Here is a 20,746-nt window from a genome sequence, read left to right as displayed (position 1 = left end):
TGGCCAGCCGCATAACTGTCTCCTAGATCAGTGGTAACATATTTTTCTTCCTTTCTCCATGCTGTTTTAATCTTTTACTAATACTCTTTGATTAATAAAGTTGATTAGGCTTATTTGACAACTCTTATTATTAAATTAAATCAAACCTATAATAAATAAAACCTATAAAGTTGATTAGGCCTACTTGACACTAAGCTAGGGGGAGTGGTAGATACCCTGGAAGGTAGGGATAGGATGCAGAGTGACCTAGACCAATTGGAGGATTGGGCCAAAAGAAATCTGATGAGACTCAACAAGGACAAGTGCAGAGTCCTGCACTTAGGACGGAAGAATCCCATGCACAGCTGCAGACTGGGGACCGACTGGCTTGGCAGTAGTTCTGCAGAAAAGGACCTGGGGGTTACAGTGGACAAGAAGCTGGATATGAGTCAGCAGTGTGCCCTGATTGCTGAGAAGGCTAACGGCATATTGGGCTGCATTAGTAGGAGCATTGCCAGCAGATTGAGGGAAGTGATTATTCCCCTCTGTTCAGCACTGGTGAGGCCACATTTGGAGTACTGTGTCTAGTTTTGGGCCCGCCCCTACAGAAAGGAGGTGGACAAATTGGAGAGTCCGGCAGAGGGCAACAAAAATGATTAGGGGCTGGAGCACAAGACTTATGAGGAGTAGCTGAGGGAACTAGGTTTGTTTAGTCTGCAAAAGAGAAGAATGAGGGGGGATTTGATAGCAGCCTTTAACTACCTGAAAGGGGGTTCCAGGGAGGATGGAGCTAGGCTGTTCTCAATGGTAGTAGGTGACAGAACAAGGAGCAATGGTCTCAAGTTGTAGTGGGGGAGGTCTAAGTTGGACATTAGGAAAAACTTTTTCGTAGGAGGGTGGTTAAGCACTGGAATGGGTTACCTAGGGAGGTGGTGGAATCTTCATCTTTAGAGGTTTTTAAGCTGTGGCTTGACAAAGCCCTGGCTGGGATGACTTAGCTGAGGTTAGTCCTGCTCTGAGCAGGGGGTTGGACTAGATGACCTCCTGAGGTCCCTTCCAACTCTAATATTCTGTGATTCTATGACAACTCTTGTTATTAAATTAAATCAAACCTATAACAAATTTTAAACTTAAATCATGTATTGAAATGTTGTCAAACCAAAACTGATACCTCTGAAATGTTTTAAAGGCTTTTCTGTTCCAGGCAACACTCAGGAAAGTTAAGATAAGTGAGCACTGCTTTCCCCCTTCTCTTTGGATGTAAAACAATCAAATGTGGGTTACACCTGGACTGTACAAAATGTTTATTTCCTTTCCTTTTCAGCCCCCTGCACATTGTTCGCTAAAAGTAACATATGAAAATAACGTAAAGGCCTGGAGCTGTATCTCCAGCCGATGGCCTGACAAAGGCAGTCCGTCCCGTGCAGGCGATCGGAGCGCAGCGAGCTAAGCCCGTGAACTATGCGGCATTATGCAGCTGGAGACGCCGGTGCGGGAGTCTCTGACACAACACACACACACACACACGCAGCGCACCGCTGGAACCGCAACGTGTGTTAGCGTGTCTGCACACGTCCAATACGCCCCCAGAGCGCCGCTCTGCTCCCCGCGCACGGTGGCCGCTCAGCTAGGGACAGGGAGGCGCAGCGGGTGGCGGTGTCGTTACCAGCCCCGCCTGGGGAAGCGAGGGGGGCTGCGATGCACCCTCCCGGGGCTGGGGCGCCAGAGCCCCTCCATCACCCGCCCCCCGTTCTGCAGCCAGAGCCCAGGGCTCACCCCACGCGTGGCAGCCGCCGCCGCCGGTAGCCCGGCTCCTGCCCCCTGCACCTGATTGGGCCCCCTGCCTCCGGCTGCCGGTGCACGCAGCTTACCCCAGCACAGACCTGGCCGCCCGGCCCCATCCGCGCCGCTCAGCCCCGCCCCGGCCGGGATGCAGGCACCGGGTCCGGCAGCTCCAACGCGGGGATGGGATGGGATGGGATGCTACCGCGCATGCTCGCTGTCCGCATACCGTCGCGTACGCGTTGTGCCGGGACGCTGCGCGGATTGGCCCTCGCTGCCAGCCGTTGCTTTGCTCAATGCCAGTTACTGGGGGTCGCGCGGCCTGACTGACCTCGAGGGGCCTCAGCCCGACAGACTCGGCGGAGGTTGTGCGGGGCCTGCCCCCGGGCCAGCACCGTGATGTGGGCCGCCGCCGGTGAGTGAGTGAGGGAGGGAGGGACCGCCCCGGGTACGGCACCGGCTGGCTTCACTCTTACTGCGCCAGCGCCAGGCCGCGAGTGAGGGGAGCAGAGCGAGGGGGAGGGGGCCCGGCCCGCGGCGGCAGCAGCAGCGGGCGCGAGGCAGGTGACCGTTGGGAGCGATGACGCAGGGGTTCGATGGGGCGCGAGGCAGGTGACCGTTGGGAGCGATGACGCAGGGGTTCGATGGGGCGCGAGGCAGGTGACCGTTGGGAGCGATGACGCAGGGGTTCGATGGGGCCCGGGGTGACCGTTGGGAGCGATGACTTAAGGGTTCGATGGGGCCCGAGGGAGGGTCGAGAGGCCCGCCGAGCGCCTCTCCTCCGCCTGGCGCTGCCTGCAGGGAGGGTGAGGCCGGCTGAACCGCCTCACTCAAGCGTGTAGATTTTTCACAGCCCTGAGCGAGGTGCGCCCTGCCGCCCTCATCTGCGAGGTAGACCTGCCCGCAGCGTGCGGTGTGATCCCGGATAGCGACAACGCACTGCCGCCCTCACCACAGGATTTGCACATGGCCTCTGTCCGTCAGTCAGTCAGTGCGCTCTAACACGCACTGCTTCTTGAAGCCCAGCCGTGTGACAGAAATTGCACCTCTAATCTCCAGTGTGACACCACTGGTAGATTGCCAGCGAGACGTGAGGGACACACGAGCGCTGAATGCAGCTTCACACAGTTTTGTGCACCGGCCGTTGGAGGCGCATGCTGAGAATGCGGGGTATTGGTTCTTGGCAGCAATCCAGAACTGCGGCAGAGAAAGTTGTGCAGATGCTCCTCATAAGAAACATTTCAGGGAGCGGTTCAGGTTCAGTTGCTGGCAAATCCCTGGCATCAGACTTGAACGGGAAAGGGTTTTGCACCCAATCATGCTCTGCCACATCTAAGTCGGGGAAATGGATGCAAACTTTTCCTCTATCTGGCTGAGATGCTTAGCCATCACCTGTGGAAGGGAGGTTGAATAATTTCATTATCAGGCAGGAACTTGCATAGTTGTGTGAAGGATTCACAGTTTGTCTTCAATAGATTATGCTTCCAGAAAATAATTTTTTCATGAATCCTGTGATTTGATCATTCAGCTGATGGATGTGGTGTTCTTTCCTTGCAGACAGGTATTCAATTCATTGTTTCCCAAATATGTCTGTGACATAGGCAGGAAGGCACATCTTCCTTTGGTCGCAGAGAAAATGAATGAATTCACACTTTGCTGTCCATTGCATAGGCACACAGCTTGTGTCTCAGTTCAAAAAACCATTCCAGTACTTTTTCCTCGTGAGAATCAAGCTTAAGTATGGAATTACAACACGTCATGATTGGACCCCCTGTCTTCACACAATTTTGCAAACAGATGCATGTGAAGAAGCTGAGTCATCATCAAGTTCACAATTGACAAGATCTGCTACAAAACTTCACTTAGTTCTGGACTCAGAGCTTTAGATGCCAGTTGTTCTCTGTGAATCATGCAGTGAGTCCACACAGCAGACAGAGCAGCTTTCTTTTCTAAGGCACATGGACCTGCTTTGTGTCCTACCATAATTGGAGCTCCATCTGTGCAAAAGCCCACCATGCAAGCACACGGGATATCTTTGTCTTGCATGTAGCACATCGAACATTCCTTACATCATCCATGTCCAGGAAGAGGGAGACAGAACAGAATGTCTTGGAGAACTGCACCCTCTCCTGTATATTTCACAAAAGCCAAAGAATGTGCATCACGATTCTCATTGCTCATATCATCCTGAAGAGCGAAAGCATCCGTGTTTTTCACGTGCTCCACAGAGTGTTTTCCTGATCTGCTGTTATTGCTCAATTCTTTGCTTCACTGTGTTGTTGGAGAGTGGTATGACTTTGAGTTTTTGCCTGTTTCCCCACACATTTCTCTTCACCATCTTGATTGCAGCTGGCAAAATCAAAGTCTCTTGGCCTGTGGGATGCAGTGGTACACCTCAAATGATGCCTTTTGAGCTTGGTGAGAGATAGGCGTAGCTCTCTTGATTTACACTTGTTGACATCAAACTTCTTTCCAGCACTGGGAAAAAATGACCTTGGTTTTTATATATGTTCGTTGTGAAGGGTTTCTAAGTGTTATCATTTAAGTTTATTAAGCTTCATGCTTTCTCTAGATAACACCGAGTGATATAAGAGGCATTTTGGCCTTTCTTTGTTCTTGACAAAAATACTGGTGAAGCCAAACTCAAAGCCTCGTCATATTTGCAAGCACATTTCTTGCTCTCCTGTTTTTTGTATGTAACTGCATCACTAAGGTAAGTGCTTGAGGTTGAAGCAGATACTTTATCTAAAAATGATTCCATTGAACCTCTTATCACAAACGAGGATTCACTGTTAAGCAAATGAGGCCAGGATTTAGCAAAGTCCTGTGTGGTAATGCTAGGGCAGCACAGAGACCATGACGTACAATGATTCTTTATCGAATGCCAACAGGTTACTTAGGATGGCATAAAAGAAGATATGGCCCCTGCACTGATCTTGTAAACCACTGCAGAGTCCCATCTCAGAAAAGGCTAGCACAGGCTCTTACCAGCTCAAGCAAAGAGGATGCTCTATTGATAAGGCTGTTGCCCACAGATAAGGAACTTCTGGATTCAAGTCTCTCAGCTGGATGTGTGTGCACCCAGATGGTACAAATGGCAAAATTGCATCCGCACAGCCACATCCACACAGCCAATGTGTCCAGATCTGCTCTGGAAATACCACATGAGGAGGCCACCATTTTGATCTGTAAAATCTCTCATGCCCCATACATGTGATGTCATGCTGTCTAGTGGGTGCATTTTGATCTACAAAATGGCAGCCTCCTGGCATGGTCTTTCCAAAGCAGGTCTGGATGCATTCAGGGAGCAAATAGTGTCTCATGGGCTGAATCTGTCCCATTGGACCTGCAACTCCATTTGCTGAGATCGTGACCCCATTCAGGGTCATGGCCATATTTGGTCAGACCAGTTGTCTGTCTAGTCCAGTTTCCTGTCTAACGCCAGTGGCCGGTGCCATATAGGGCAATTTATTAAGTGATCCTTCCCCTGTTGTCCAGTCCCAGCTACTTGCAGTCAGAGGTTTAGGGACAACCCAGAGCATGGGGTTGCATCCCTCACATCTGGGCTAATAGGCATTGGTGGACCTGACCTCCATGAATTTGATCTGAGTTCTTCCTGAATGCAGTCAGGTTTTGTGTAAGTCAGAGTGTGTGTTCTATCACAATTCACTTGATGGCTGTTCAGTGGTTTAAGTGAGATTATAATTTATGTATTCTTTACAACATTTCACATTTTTTTCCAAAAAGCACGGCATGAACATTAACGAAAAATGGAACTGGTGGACTGGACCCAGTAGTTGGACACATTCACAATATAAAAACATGAAAAGTGATGTTAATTGGACTCCCTTGTTTGTGATATAAACTTCTCCAGAGTAAGAGTATCTACAGGAGAAGTTTTACCAGCACAACTATCCTGGGAAAATTCGCTATGGAGACACATTCTAAGTAACTTTCATTTTCCCTTATTGTCTGGCCCATCCAGCTACTATTGCTCCTTTCACTTCAGTGCCTCCATTTATCTATCTAATATTGGCACACTATTACTGTAGTAACTATGCACGTCACAAACATTAGTGGATATAGTCTCACAACACCATTCTGATGTGATACTATACTCATTTTACAGATGGGGGAATTGGATACAGAGATCACCCTGTCAGTCAGTGGTAGAGTGAAGAAGTGAACCTCCATTTCTTTAGGCTCAGTCCAATGCCTTAAGTGCAAGACTATTCTTCCTTTCCATTGTTTGAAGCTTTTACCTATAGGACCCTCACTGAAGTTTCCTAACAGTACACAAGATCAAAAGCTAGAGAGTTAATGTTACTGCAACTTTCTTTTCTGCTTTATTCAAAAGCAATATTGCCAAACCCAAGTATTCAATAATTATAAATTAAGTCTTAGAAATCATGATTTACTTAAAATCATGAGATTAAAAATACATTTTGGGTTCTTATTTGCTTTGTAGTTTTTGAACCTTTAGGGTATATTCGGGTCATAATTTTCACACACTCTGTAACTGAGGGCAAAAAAATTACTTCTTTTAAATGTGAAAGCTAAGATTTCATGTAGTTACTTGACTCCACGTGTTGGGGTTTTAAGAAAAACCCCCAATATTGTGAGATTTGGCAGCACTGCATAAAGAGGGAATGAAGAACAGCATGGCATGTCCTGTCTCCTAGAGTACAGCAGTGTAAGCTAAAATTTCAGGCATGGCCTGAAAGGACTTAAAGGACTTGCAAAGAAGAAATGGTTTTGTGTCTTTTTTGCTTCTTTATGAAGGCTTGAAAAGTATTTTATTTTTTAAGTTTGGAAGGGGTGGGTTTACTGCTTGTTTTTACATTAGTCGTTCAGGTTCTGTCATGGCTGGAAGGAGTTATGTCTAACGCACTAGTGGAAAGGTGACATCACAAAAGCTAAGAGAATGAAAGTAAAGCTGCCTTTTTTTTTCCGTCACACTTCAAATTTGGGGGGAAGGGGTTGTTCCCCCTCTTTACAATTGTTTAACTTTAGTGACTAACATTTTGGGTCAACAAAGCCTTTCTGCACCATTACCCTTTCACGTAAGGAGTCACAGTTCACAGTAAACATTCCTGAGTCCTCCCAGAGGTCTTACAGCAAAACCAGAGAAGTTTAGACTTGACATTCCATGTAATTCTAAAGTTTAAAATAAAAAATTGGAAAAACCCCTACTTGTTAAACCAGCATAAGGAGTAAAAAGGGCACAATCCTAACTTTTTTTTAAAGGTGTCTTGTAAAGGATTTTTAGCTTCTGCATTTTTCCTTATTATAATTTTTCTGACTTTATAGATTCTAAGGCTGGAAGGAACTCTTTTGATCATCTGCTCTGCCCTGTATAGTATAGGCCATAGAACTTCCTATTACACAATAAGGCAGCTGTCTCAATACTGTAAACTTCTGCTTTGCTATTGCTCCCTCTGCCTCAAGCTTCTGACTTAGCTTTGGAGTACGACAAGCCTGTTGCTCTTTCTTTAAGCAGCATTGCCTGGATTGAATGTGAGGCACCTGAAAGCATGAACTAAATGCAATCATGTTATACAGGATCAGTGTTTGGAAAGTTGCTTCCATTCTGCAGTCAGGGCCCAAGTATAATTTTTTCAGGCCCAGTACAAACTTCTCCCACACATACCACAATCCCTCATCCCATACATACAATCTCATGAGCCATGAAAAGTTTTTTCCTCATGGTAATGGCGGTTGCAGCCTGGGCCCGGGCCTTCCAGGGCCTCTGGGCCCCAGTAAAGTGTACCCTCCCCCCCTCCCTTGCCATGAGGGGTCCTGGGCTGCAGTTTTGTGTAAGGTTGTGGTCAAGTGCCCCTCCTGCCTCCCACCCGGCGCCCCCCCAAAAATCTGAGTGTAGTGGATTACCAGGTCCATTGTATTTAAAGTTCAGACATTTTTTTCTGTTTAAAGCTCAACCCTTAAGTACTCTAAAAATCTCCATGGTTACTCACATTTGCTTTGAAATTTTTTTAGTCACCTTTGGATTCTGTTCAGCCCATTACAGCCCCTTTCCTCTTGTTTTCTAGGCAGAGCTACTAAGATGTTGGAAAGGAATGTTCCCTCAATTCTGAGACCAACTAAAGGAATGGATTTGAAGATCAAGAGAGGCTTTTGCAGTAAATCTCAGGAGGGGAGCAAACAAAAGCCTGAAGTAGAGGGTAAGCTTTTTTCTCTGAGATTCAAAGGTATTAGTGTTACTATTAGTGTAGCTACCAGATTGAGGAACAGATATAAAGAATTATTAAACAATCATGAAATCAAGAACATAGGTCAAACGTCTTGCATTCATAAAGCAACATTTATTCTAAAGGATCCTCTTCACAATATGGTTTATGTGTTTACTAAGTGTACAAACTATACCTAGGGATCACTTTATCTCTCTGAAATGCAGTTATCTCTGGGAAGGAATGTGGTAGTTCAAAATCTCACAGCAATGCCAGCCAACAAGTTGGAACAGAAAGTGAAAAATGTCTTGCACAAAGAAAACTTCAGCAGATATTTAGGTAGCCAGAATGTCCTGAGTAGAAATTTGGTCAAGACACAAGGCCCTGCTCTTGTGAAAAGGATTTTGGTTTTCTCTCTCACTCAAAAGATAGAACATTAAATTTAGATGTCAAATTCAAGACTGTATTCCTAATCAAAGGAAAGACTTTTCTTTCTAGGGACAATAGTGAAGCCTTTTATTCCTAGTAGGCGAAGAAGAGTTCTTGTTTGATTGTTTATGCATTCAGAATCTCCCAGTTGCATTCTATAACTAACTGCTTCCTTCCCACAATAAGTCCATTTCTGTTTGTGAGTGTTGTGATAGTGTTGAAAGTTCCTGAGCAGAGCCCCTTCCCAGATGCAGGCAGTGATTCACTAGAAATATGCTGCCTCTACACTGCAGGATCATTCTGAATTTGCCACTGACTTGAATCCCATCTTTAAGGATGAACTCTTTTCCTTTCAAGTCAGTGTCAGGTCTGGTGACAGATTTTATTTTTAAGATTAGAATGGGCAGCTGTGATAATTTATACTGACCCTCTGTATAACAGGCCAATTCTTGCTCTGACTGTCAAAGCCAATAGGTAAAAGGGATTCCTCAAAATAAGGCATTTTATCGACATTTGTGTTGAAAACAAAAGCAGAAGTTGTCTCCTTTTGCTTGCATATGGATGGAGAGGATGAGTTTGGAAGAGGGAGTCATTGAGGGTCTGATCTTGTGCCCAAAGAAGTCAATGACACAACTTTTGTTAACTTCACTGGCTCAGCATGCAGTCCAGAGACCTACATTCTTAGGAAGAGCTCTTTATATCCTCAGGTAATGTAAAGGCTTATGCTCCATGGGAAACTAGACTTAGATTCTGTGATGCTCTGGTGTGGCAGACGGGAAATTCTGTAGCAGTTTCATTTAACATTTTTTAAACGAGGGTTTTAATTACTGATTAAATACAAAAATACAGCAGCTGATACTGATATTAAATTCAGTGAGAGAGTTTCAGGATGGATCGATTTAGATCTAAGCAATTTAAATCACTGAGCGGAAATAATCAATTCATGTTTTGCATTAACACTTTTTAGTTATTTCCCCAGTGAAAGGTTGATTCTCATTGGTTGGTAACCATTAAAACACATTGATTTGCGACCAGATATACTCTTGCACTAAATTTGATGCTGCTTTTTGTTAGTCAGGAGGATACACTAAATCTATTCACATTTACTTAAGCAATTAGCTTAATTAAGTCTGTTTAGTCAATTCTTAATTTTTACTTTTTTGTGTTGTATTTTTTATTTGTTAGGTAGTCGTTAATTTTTACTTGTGGCTTGTGTGTCAAGCTGTATTTGGATAGAAATTAAAATTCAGTTAAAAATGAACAAAAACTGCATTTTACCTTTCATTTAATAACTAGAAAAGCCTCAACCTTTTTTTCTTAGGTGTATCTAGCACATTGATCAAGGCATGGATTTTTTTTGTTTTGTTTTACTTAATTTTATCTAAACTATTTAACAGATTTACTAAACATTTATCTACCTATCTATACTTAGCAATTTGAACTAATTTGTTTCTGGTCACCATGTCCTTCGAGATTTTAGAACTACAATAAAACCTCAGAGTTACGAACACCAGAGTTACGAACTGACTGGTCAACCACACACCTCATTTGGAATTGGAAGTACACAATCAGGCAGCAGCAGAAACTAAAAAAGCAAATACAATACAGTACTGTGTTAAACGTAAACTACTAAATAAAGGGAAAGTTTAAAAAAAAGATTTGACAAGGTAAGGAAACTGATTCTGTGCTTGTTTCATTTAAAATAGATGGTTAAAAGCAACATTTTTCTTCTGCATAGTAAAGTTTCAAAGCTGTATTAAGTCAATGTTCAGTTGTAAACTTTTGAAAGAATGACCATAACATTTTGTTTAGAGTTGCAAGCATTTCAGAGTTACGAACCCTCTCCATTCCTGGGGTGTTTGTAACCCTGAGGCTTTACTGTAGTAGTTTATCCTCACACTTAGTTTTTATTCATAGATTGGAAGAGGAAAAACAAGCTTTCCTGCTTTTTCATCTCTCAGCTTGTTTCTTACCTTTCAATGAACTAATCATTGAACTAAACTAGATGAAAGAAATGAAGAAAATATTCTCTTCTCCTGCAGAAGAGGTTTTTGCTGTCAAAAGCTCGTTTAGCACTTCAACAAACTCATTCCAGGTGCTTAGGCTTTGATTCCCACCAGTTAAATGAGCTGACTTTGAAGTTTTGGCAGCAAACATACTGTTTAATATTTTTGATAGCTACTTTAAATTATTATAATCTATTAATATAATTTAAATCTGAAATCTGAAATTGACAATATATGTCAATTTCAGATAGGATTTTTTAAAATTTAAATTAAATAAGTCTTATTTAGAAAAAAGGAAACCTATTTAGATAATCAGATTAAAACATTTTTTTTAATCCATGGGTACAAACTGTAGGATGTTTTTATCCTCTAATATTCTTGTTACTATGATTAGTAGTGAAATTGTTTAGTGATAAAATAGTTTATATTTAGGTTTCATAGTTAGCAACTCCATTGAGATAAACATGGGCAACTCACACGTCTGAGGTAAAGTTTTTGTGTCTGCTTGCAGATAGAGGATGACAAAATGCATTAGTTATTCATGGTTCATGTTTCCAAGGTTGTCTTTACAAATATGCAGGCTAGAAACGTAAGACCTGATTCTCTAAATTTTCACATTCTTTGTAGTAATTTATAGCTGTGCAAAGTAGATGTAAAATACTACCAGGTTAGAATGGTAGTGTATGACACTTAGCTTAGTGCAGTATTTCTCAAACTCTTGAAAGCTGAGCCTACCTTCAGGAAAATGAAACCAATCTCATCCTCTTCACTCCCACCATAGGTTGCTAAAATTGAAAACATTGGTAGGCTGTTAACAGTATACTTCTCCTTATATGTTTTGAAAAACCATGAAATAGTTAACCAAATGTTGTCATCTAAAGTGTCATAATTAACACATGAGCCCCTGTTGAAATGAATCACATCTGAGGTTCTCTACAAACTCAGGCAGATGTTTCTGCAGTGGTTACATTTGAATCACATTTTAAAAGGTTTTCTTCTCAACCGTAGCAATTTGAGACTTACTTTTATTTAAATGAAAGTTGAATCTCTGGAGCCCCACTGCCCTAGCTCGTCCTTCATACCGTGCAGCATGGGAAATACTACCCTATTTTAACAAAGCTAATACACACTTTGTACATGTGTAAATTATGATAAAAGGTGCAAAACAGTGGAGAACCAGACCCACAATTAAAAAAAAAAAAAAAACAATCCAAAAAACTTTGATTCTGGAGAATGATTCTGTGAAAGGTGAGAGTTGAGGCACATTCTCTGAAATTCTGAAGGCACAGTACATGGGGCCCAGGGTAAAGTTCTGTCACTTACAGTTCAATGTGCCTTTACAGCTTCTCTAGGATTGTTCATGTGACTTCTGCTCCCTCTTTAGTTACAGCAGAGCTTGTACCTGCAGATTTGTGTTGCTTACACTGACAGTTTCATTAAGCTATGACAATACACAGAATAATATCTTCTTTTCCACATTTGCTATAGGGCACACCCCCTTCACAATGACAAGACACAAGCCCTCAGACTGGGAAAAGAAGGTCCTGCTGTGGTCAGGTCGTTTCAAAAAAGCAGATGATATACCAGAGATTGTCTCGTAAGTGCCAGTCCTGAAGTTATAAGTACGCTAGTGTATTCCTGCCAAGGAATGAGTTACTGAACGAAAGTATACAGAACTGAGTATTGGTTCTGCAGGGGTGTGATGTCAGGAACATGATATGACTGAAATCTAACACTGCTGTGATCTCTGTATCCTGATGTAGGATGGCATGGATTTGCCTAGATTAGCCCCTCATGATTGTCCCAAAAGGAAGATGAGAAAGTAGCAGTCATTTCAATAAAGGAGACCCTGAGCCAACTAGTTTTCGTCCTAAATTTTTTAAAAAGCTTTTGCAAACCCTAATATGAATACAAATGTTTTCCTGATTTTTTTTAAATGTCCATGAACAGTGTTTTATGTTTGTTTCATGAAAAGTACATCATTCAGGAATTATTGAAACAAAGCACCTAATATAAATCAGATGACTATAAATATCATTATTATTATTATTATTAACAACTATAGTCCTGGAGAGAGAGAACTCAGTCTCCCTTGGGATTTAAACTAAGCAAATAGTATGAAAATAAAACTTTGTCAAAATTTCTCTGCAACAAGTATAGCCTCAGTATGAACACCCTATTAATGTGTGAGAACCAAAAAGTAAACTGACCATTTTAGACTGTCAGGCAGGGTGAAGTCTAAATCAGACTTAAAAGAAACCTTTGAAAAATTACACTTGGTGTTAATATAGATAAGGATTTTTATTTTTAAATGAGCTATGTTGACAATGTCTGTTTTAAAATTCTTTTGTTAAAGTGAACCCAGTGTGAATTCAATTTTGCACTATTTTGGGACGATAAGCACTTCTGGGGATTTCCCTAAAACATGTTCCATCCTGTGCAAATACATGGTGCAGAGACAGAATATCCTCTATAATGCTTATCTTTTTAAGTTACAAATAAGCACTGTCTCTAAGACAGGGGTTCTCAACTAGGGGTACATGCAGAGTGACTTGTTCATACTGCTCTATATACTATACACTGAAATGCAAGTACAATATTAATATTGATTGATTTTACAATTATATGGTAAAAATGAGAAAGCAAGCAATTTTTCAGTACTAGTGTGCTGTGATACTTTTGTATTTTTATGTCTTATTTTTGAAAGCACGTAGTTTTTAAGTGAGGTGAAACTTGGGGTGTACGCTAGACCACTCAGACTCCTGAAAGGGGTACAGTAGTCTGGAAAAGTTGAGAACCACTGATCTAAATGGTAAATGGCTTTATTGGTCCTCATATATGTATTAGTAGCAGAACAGAGTGGTACAGAAATGCTTATGTGATTGGAGGCCTTGACCACTCTTCCCTGTTTTAAGCCAGCTGAAGAACTGTTAGAGACTCATGCCCAGGAATATGCAGCAGAATAGTGGAATGTTTTTTGCTTATGCTGGGCCAGTTTAATCTTCTATTGTTACCTGATGAGAGTGACTAAAGTCATAGTGGGGCTTCTGCTCTGCCATGGCATAAATGATTGGTCTCTGAACTCTCTAATCCTAAGAATTTCACATATAATCATATTACAGATGAAACGTTACCTGTTGTATACCATCACTCTAGAACGAAGGCAGAATCAAGGCTACCTATGTAAGATAGACTATGCTACATTTAAACCAATCCATCTGAAATTCCACCGACATGATACATTATATCAAGATAGAATTTTTGTGGAAAAATTGAGGCAAATTGGAGAAAACAGTTGATGCTCAAAAAATGTGATGACTTCATTTTTTTAATTTTGTAGTGTTGTTTTGGGGGAACGCTGTAATGAAAAATAGCTTGGCCCAGAAGTTTCCGATTTGGATTACTGTGTCATTCTATAGTGGAATGGCACCATTGACAAATTCTGGACATTGGGATAATGGAATTATTATTTTGACACCTTCCTTTAGACAAATCTTTTAGTTCTTCTACTTTGCCTTCCATGGAGGGCAATTGGAAGAACAAGATGACTGAAACTGGCCTTATAGGGGACTCGTTCTTAAGAGCTAACAGTAGGACAGGCTGCAACTGTCCAGAAGCAAGTGATGTAGCTGCAGATGTTGTGTGGGAAATACTTCAAAGTTCAAATATCAATGGGTCAGTGGCCCCAGGTTGGCCTTAACATTAAAGAACCAAAATTAAAAAACCGAAATTTAGTATTTCTGTTACAGTGGACCCCTACAAAAGTGGTATACAGATGCTAAATGGGCCTCCATGGTATAAATTTTTTTGGCATATTTTCTATAGACTGAGATCTATAGAATTTAATAGACAATAACTTTTTAAACTAACCTAGAGTTCAGAAAATTATATCCCTCCAATAGAATTCTAATACTCTAGAAGAGTTTTTTGTACTAACATTTGCAAGAGTTTTGAAGGAGTCTCTCCAGGGTAAAACTTGCATGGCATAAACAATCCTCCATCTTCATTTCAACCCTCTTAAGAACTGTTCCAGAAGACAGTAGAAAGCTAAATTTTAGAGTTCTACCAAGATCTGCTCAAATTTTCCTAGGGGCATAAACTGCTGGAACATATTAGAGAGAGCTGATATGAAATTAGTGTTTTAAAAATGTCTCTAATAGCGGCTAGATTTCCAAACCCAGTGCTGAAGGAGGCTATCTTGCTGAAAAGTTTCATTTATGGTGCACAGTGTTGAAGCCCAATAGAAAAAATATATAAACCTGTTTTGATGCATCCCTCCCAAAAAGCTCAACTCTTTCAGTTTAATCTTGCTTTTTACCCTGCAAACTTTCAGGATGTGCTCAAACTAGAAAAAAAGGTGGTCCTACCATGTGTTAACATGATAAAATCCTAATGTGGACAAGGCAGTTTGTAGTTTTTCATGTATTAGCAGGTTAAGGTAAGCACTGGGGGAAGCCAATGGTAAGAAAACACTATCGTAAGAACACATTTCCCACCCCCAACCTTACGGAAAGACAGAAGTTGACTATTAGGCAGAGCAAAAGGGATACCCTATTCCAATGATATGAAAACACAGCATTGTCTAGTGATTAGAGCAATGGACTGAGTGTCAGGAGATCTGTGTTCTGTTCTCAACAGTGCTAAGGGCTAGTGCTTTGGGGATCCTGGTGAAAGGCCTTGTACAAATGCTATTTTCTTGACAGTAGATTGTATGGATTCTTGTTCATCAGCATGACAGGAGATTAGAAGTCTCTGATAATGATTTTGGCCTCCCTTTTTGCTTCATGAGGCATGAGTTGCTCGATAGTGCAAGAAATAAATTGCGTGTGAAGATCAGCTATGTGATGATTGCCTTGACGATACTGGGATGCATCGTGATGGTCATTAAAGGAAAGCGGGTGAGTACAGTACTGAATAGTTGACGAGCTGGACCTTATCGCACAATCCTCAGATTTGTCTTAATATCAGTAATGAAGTAACAACAAATACTAATTAAAGCAATAAACAAAAATTAAAATAAAGACTGCCACTCCCCCCAAACTCACCCAACACCAAAATGCACCCTTTCAGGAGAGAGAGAGCTACATTTCTTATAAATACAGCAGTTGTGCCTCCGTGGGAATGTGCACACTTTTACTTTATCCCTTTCCTATGTGTGTATTTCACTGAGGTAGTGCTCCAGGAAGTGCATATATAGGTGGTGAGAAGCTGCATAACTTCCACTGTTTCCAACTTCATTGGGATTTGAGGATGCCCGTCACTTCCTGGTACTGGGTCCATAATAAGAGGCACTGCAGTGTATTCTCAGGCACGTCTTAAGAAATCATCCTGAGAGGAATTTTGGGACCAGGACCCTCCCAATAGATAACTGGGGCAAAAGAGGGTGGTGGTGTTTCCCTTCCCAATCATTTAGATGCTGCAGTGAATAGGCTAGTTCTTTATAATACACCTAAGATGTCATCTCTTTAAATTCCTCTGGCTTTGGAGGCTCCATTGTATTTTCAGAGGAAACATCGGCAATCTGTGACACTTGATTTAATCCTATATTCAGATAATACTATTTGGGGAAGATGTGGAGCCTGGTCTTAGAGCAGGAAGGCCCATGTTCTTCTTCGAGTGCTTGCTCATATTGATTCCAGTTAGGTTTGCGTGTGCCTCGTGCACAGTTGCTGGAAGGTTTTTCTCCCAGTGGTACCCCTAGAGTTGGCTTTGGAGCCCCCTGGAGTTGCACTCTCAGGGCGTCCTATAAAGGGCTCAGTCGACCCTCCACTCACTCAGTTCCTTCTTACTGCCTGTGGTGGTTGGCTGGAATCCATGCCCTTTTGCTTCGCAAGGGTCCTTTTCTCCCAGTTTTATCCTCTTTGGCTTTTGCCTGTAAATAGTTAGAATAACGTTAATAGTTAGCCATTAAGGGATTAGTTTAGATAAAATAGTTGTATTAGGCAGATCCCCTTATGGGATCAGTCTTTTCCCTCTGGGGCCGGGGCATGCCTCAGTCCCCTGGATTCAAGTCGTGCGAGGCGTGCAAAAAGCCCATGCCAAAGAGCGACCTGCACACTGTGTCAAGAGTTTGGGTGATGCACCCCTGGGGGACCGCTGCAAAATCTTTGTTTGAGGGCGAAAGTCTCTGCAGGAGGACAGGAGCCAGAGGTTAAAGTTTCTCCTCATGGAGGCGGCTTTTTGTCCATCACTGAGCCTGTCAGACCTGGGACTCAGCACATCCACCTCAACCAAAAGCACACCAGCTTCAGTTCGAGACTCAGTGCCAAGGAAGGACTCTGACTCATGAGATCCTCAGCAGTGTAAGGGGTCTTCAGCACCAAAGATCTCTGCGGCCACACAGCACTGTTCTCATTCCCAAGTCCCCAGAAAGAAGCAGAAGAGGACAAATGGGTCGCTTGCCCACGCCTAGAACTTCAGAGCGTAAGAGTGTTTGTGGAGTGTGATCCAGGCTGGGCCACTCAGGCATCGCTCCCATGGCCGCGACACCATCAATTCCGGCCCCAGAGAGGGGGTGCATTGAGTCCAGCGCCGACGAGCCCCCTACCTATGGAGCTGGAGGAGGAGGACTTACAACTAACCTCCACCCCAGAGATATTTGAAGTGGCCAGGGAGCTCATGGAGAGCACAGTGCTGCAGTCTCTACAGACCCATGACAGACTTCCAGAAGCAGATGCCCTGGTACCAGCAAAGCAGGGACAGTACCATCAAAAGGAAAGCCGTCATTGATGCCTCGTTAGCCATCGTCTCAGCTCCAATCATCGGCATCACACCCCATGGTCCCCCAGGAGTGAGCGTTCAGGATCCAACTCAGGGGCAGAATCCTACGCTTCGCACAGGAGGTGGCCCTGGGACAGAAAAAGGTACTGGAGCCAGGAAACGGGTACCCCTACTCCATGCCGTGGCTCCCGCAATGGCAGGCCCCAACTCAGTGGCTCTTCTGGACCCCATGGGCTTTTCACTCTGGATGGTCCCTATCTGACATTGGGTGAGCAGGTACCACCAGGTCAGAGACTTCTTATCCAGATGTTGACACCGACACCAAGCACAACCTTGAGCCCAAACACGGCACTGACTTTGGTGTTGGCACTGGGGTTGACCCTGAGACCGCCAGCACCATTGTGGAACCGGAGTATCTGGCACCGTGAGACCCCCAGAGTGCCGAGGGACAGGAGATCATCCCAGTAAAGGGAATCGTTCTCCTCTTGGAATGAGACAGTTGCGGGTGCCTCCGTGGCACCAACAGTAGGGCCCACCAGGAACTATTGCGTAGAGTTACACAAAACCTTAAAAGGGTTGACTACCAATAGATCTACCAGGAAGGAGACCCTGGCGAATTGGCATAGAAATAATTGACCAAATTGCCTTTCACTTTTGCGTTAGATTGATGTTTTTCCCCATCCCCCACCATATTATCAACCAGTTGATAACCAGTTGGCACAAGTAAGGCCCCTATTTTGAGGGGCTCTTTCAAAAATCTAACTAAAGTCACCTTCCCAAGATAGAAAATAACACTTATGCTCACTATTGTGATTGTGTGATTTAATTCTGAAAAACTTTTCACCACTTTTCTAGCTTGTTAAGCTAAATCAGATATTTTTGTCATCTTGTATCCTATTTTATTAATTACTTCTGTTAACAATATTCAATAACTCTCTAAAATTAAAATTCAGCTATCAAGTCAGCTTCTTCAATTAAGCAATTGAAATTAAAAGATCCCTGAGAAAGGTGGTACAGATATGTTTACACCAACCAAAGGCAGTTTCAACCTTAGAGGCGAATGTTTTGTAGAATTATGATACAGCAGTTGCTACTGGAAGATGGTATATCTGTCTTTACTTGGTTTCCAAATCTTCCTGGTTTTTGAGGAATAGAGAAATTTATTATAATTGACTAGAAAGAGGGAAAGCATCTGCCAGAGCCCCCAGTCTATTGGCTTAATTTAGCCCTTAAGAAATAATTAACTTAAGTCAAAAGAATTCCAGTATTTTTTCCCTTCAGAATATTTTATTTTAACCCTCTAGCTCTTTCCACCATTAAAGCTGCTAATTCATCTGTACAATACCATAAGTAACATGTCCACTCTTCCTTTATCATATTGTAGGCTGCTGAAAGGCATGAATCCCTTGCAACTCAAAACTTGGAAAAAAAAGCTCGCTGGAGAGAGGAGATTGCTCAGAGTGCATCTGCCAAACCCTAGTAGAGAAGGGAGAGCTGGGAAGGAGGATACAAAGCTGATGATGCTTTCTTCACTGACGAGAGAGGGATAGATCTTCATGTGTTTTGCTTGTGAATTATGTTCCTCTGCTCTTAAGCTTGAGAAAAAACAAATAAATTTTGTAGTAATGCGAGATATTTATCTGGACTCTTTCATATTGGGCTACCACCAAAATGCCTGTTTGAACTGCTTAGAAGAAAAAGGAGAGTGCAAAAATTGAGCAGACGTAATTGCTTTTCATACAGAATGCTCAGTGCTTCTATTTCCTCATTGTAGTAATACAGCCATATCGTTCTAGGATGGACTTGATTTATTCTCCTCCCCCTAGTGTCATAACCAACTAAAGATACAGATTTTTCATCTCTTACATGCAGAGATTCTTCCCTACAGTCTGTTTCCTTAAAAGGTCAAGAGGAGATTTTTCATCCCACAGTGAATGTTGGTGTTCAGAGACTTCAGCTGCTGAGCTGTCACTGAAGCTACAACAGACGTGGGGGACATAAGCTGGATTTATTTACTTACTTCCTTTACTGCTTGGATACCGTGCTGTGTCCCACACCCACACTTACCTAAACATGATTAGGAAGCTGCCTCCAAGCCTGACTCCCTTCTCCCAGACAACTGGGATGAACTTCCAGAAGGGGACTTGCATATAAGCTATCTCCTCCCTCATAGTAGGGCACATGCTGGCAGTAGAAGACTGCCTGTGGAACCCTCCAAATAGGAGAGCTAATGGGTGGCTTGCTGGGGGGAGTAGCGCGAGCTAAAGACAAAGCTGGCTAAGGCCCCAGAACTGGCCTAAACCCCGCTTCGAGCAGCAGAGGTGGGGGATCTCCTGTCTGAAGGAGGCAGAAGGACTGCCTGAAATACAATCTCAGTCCAAGGGAGCCTTATCAGAAGGAGCCTTCTGCTTCAGTGGGTGCACATTAGGGCCAGGGAAGGGGTGGAGACAGTCAGAGAGGGCCCGAGCCTGCAAGGATGGGCAGGGGGACAGCCCCTAGTCTTGCCTCTCCTTGAGCTCTGACGCTACTGCCTCTAGAAGTAATATCCCTGACCCTGTGCCAACCTTTGGGCTCTCAGCCTAACATGTCCCCTCGTGCCTCGCACAATGATGAGATCTGGAGTGGCTGCCGCAGGCAAGTCATTCCCTGCACTATGAAGGGCAGGTGCAAAACCGGAGTGCTATTGCAACCCCATATGCCAGCTCACAACACCAGTCAATCAAGTTTGGCTTAGCTGCCGCTCCACTCTGATGACCAAACCTGAGATGGGGGTCTTATGCAAGTGCACTGGTTAATCCAGGCCTGATTTTTATGAGTGCATTTGGACCCATGGACCTTTGCTAATGCCACTCCTGATGAAGACACTGGCAAACAGGGCTAAGGTAGGTGCAGCCCTGGAAAGTGGTGAAGAGGATTGAAGGAACAGGCCTTAGCCACTTAAAACCGGAACCCAGAGGAGAGGGCAGGAAAGTACAGGCATCAGGAATGGGAGACCAAAAACAGTTCCAGACAGCGACCAAGGGCTGGGCTTAGAGACCACTAGACTTAACTTTTTCTTACTTTAGACTTTTCTGTTCAACCCAGAAAGGGAATGGATTTAGATGTGACCTGGCTGTAGGATTAGGCCATGGAAATAGCAGACCATTTTGGAACATGGATGGAGCAAGGAGCAGTAGAGTGAAAGAACACTTTTAACATCGTATTGTGACATGAGGGGATTGTCTGAGGATGAGCGTGTGCCATAACAGCAGCCTTTCAGAATAGGATCAGTTTTGTACAAGTGGTGAAGTGATGATCTTTCATCTAGTTCTACTATCTCGGGGTCTTCAGGGGTGCTCAGCAGGGAAGTATCCTCCAACAAGGCAATCAGCAATTCCATTACTTTTAAATATAACAACTTTTAGTTGACACAGGAAATGAGAAGGAAGAAAAAAAGTAGAATATAAAGATAAAACATAACTAGAGGATGTTGGGGGGAAGGCACTGAAAGTATGGATTAGTGCAATATGCAGTCTTTTGTGGCAGAATCTCTGTCAAACAGCTGTGCCCTGTTTTTCTGTCCCAGCATATTTCTCCAGTGTTCTCCAAGTGATTGTGCAAGCATATGTTCCAATGTAGGTGTATGTATGCCTCATGCACTTG

At 43.1% G+C, this 20,746-nt stretch overlaps 1 protein-coding gene across 4 annotated transcripts; it reads left to right on the top strand.

The window, feature by feature from the left end:
• The first annotated feature begins 2,001 nt into the window (after window positions 1-2,001).
• FAM162A (family with sequence similarity 162 member A) lies at window positions 2,002-18,739 on the top strand. 4 transcript variants are annotated; one of them, XM_067545951.1, is made up of 5 exons: window positions 2,002-2,176; window positions 7,812-7,943; window positions 11,873-11,981; window positions 15,174-15,282; window positions 18,489-18,739. In XM_067545951.1, the coding sequence occupies exons 1-5, from the start codon at window positions 2,161-2,163 to the stop codon at window positions 18,582-18,584; spliced, it is 462 nt and encodes a 153-aa protein (XP_067402052.1). In that variant the 5' UTR covers window positions 2,002-2,160; the 3' UTR covers window positions 18,585-18,739. The 4 variants fall into 4 exon arrangements, with proteins under 4 accessions (XP_067402052.1, XP_067402053.1, XP_067402051.1 ...); XM_067545952.1 differs by having other exon boundaries at window positions 2,059-2,176; window positions 7,816-7,943; XM_067545950.1 differs by lacking the exon at window positions 2,002-2,176 and adding an exon at window positions 2,375-2,421 and having other exon boundaries at window positions 7,816-7,943.
• The last annotated feature ends 2,007 nt before the right edge of the window (window positions 18,740-20,746 follow it).

Source organism: Emydura macquarii, unplaced genomic scaffold (genome assembly GCF_026122565.2).
Source record: "Emydura macquarii macquarii isolate MOO-44397 ecotype Brisbane River unplaced genomic scaffold, CSIRO-AGI_Emac_v2 contig_1119, whole genome shotgun sequence".
Taxonomy (NCBI): domain Eukaryota; kingdom Metazoa; phylum Chordata; order Testudines; family Chelidae; genus Emydura; species Emydura macquarii.
This window is presented reverse-complemented; position numbering and strand designations above follow the sequence as displayed.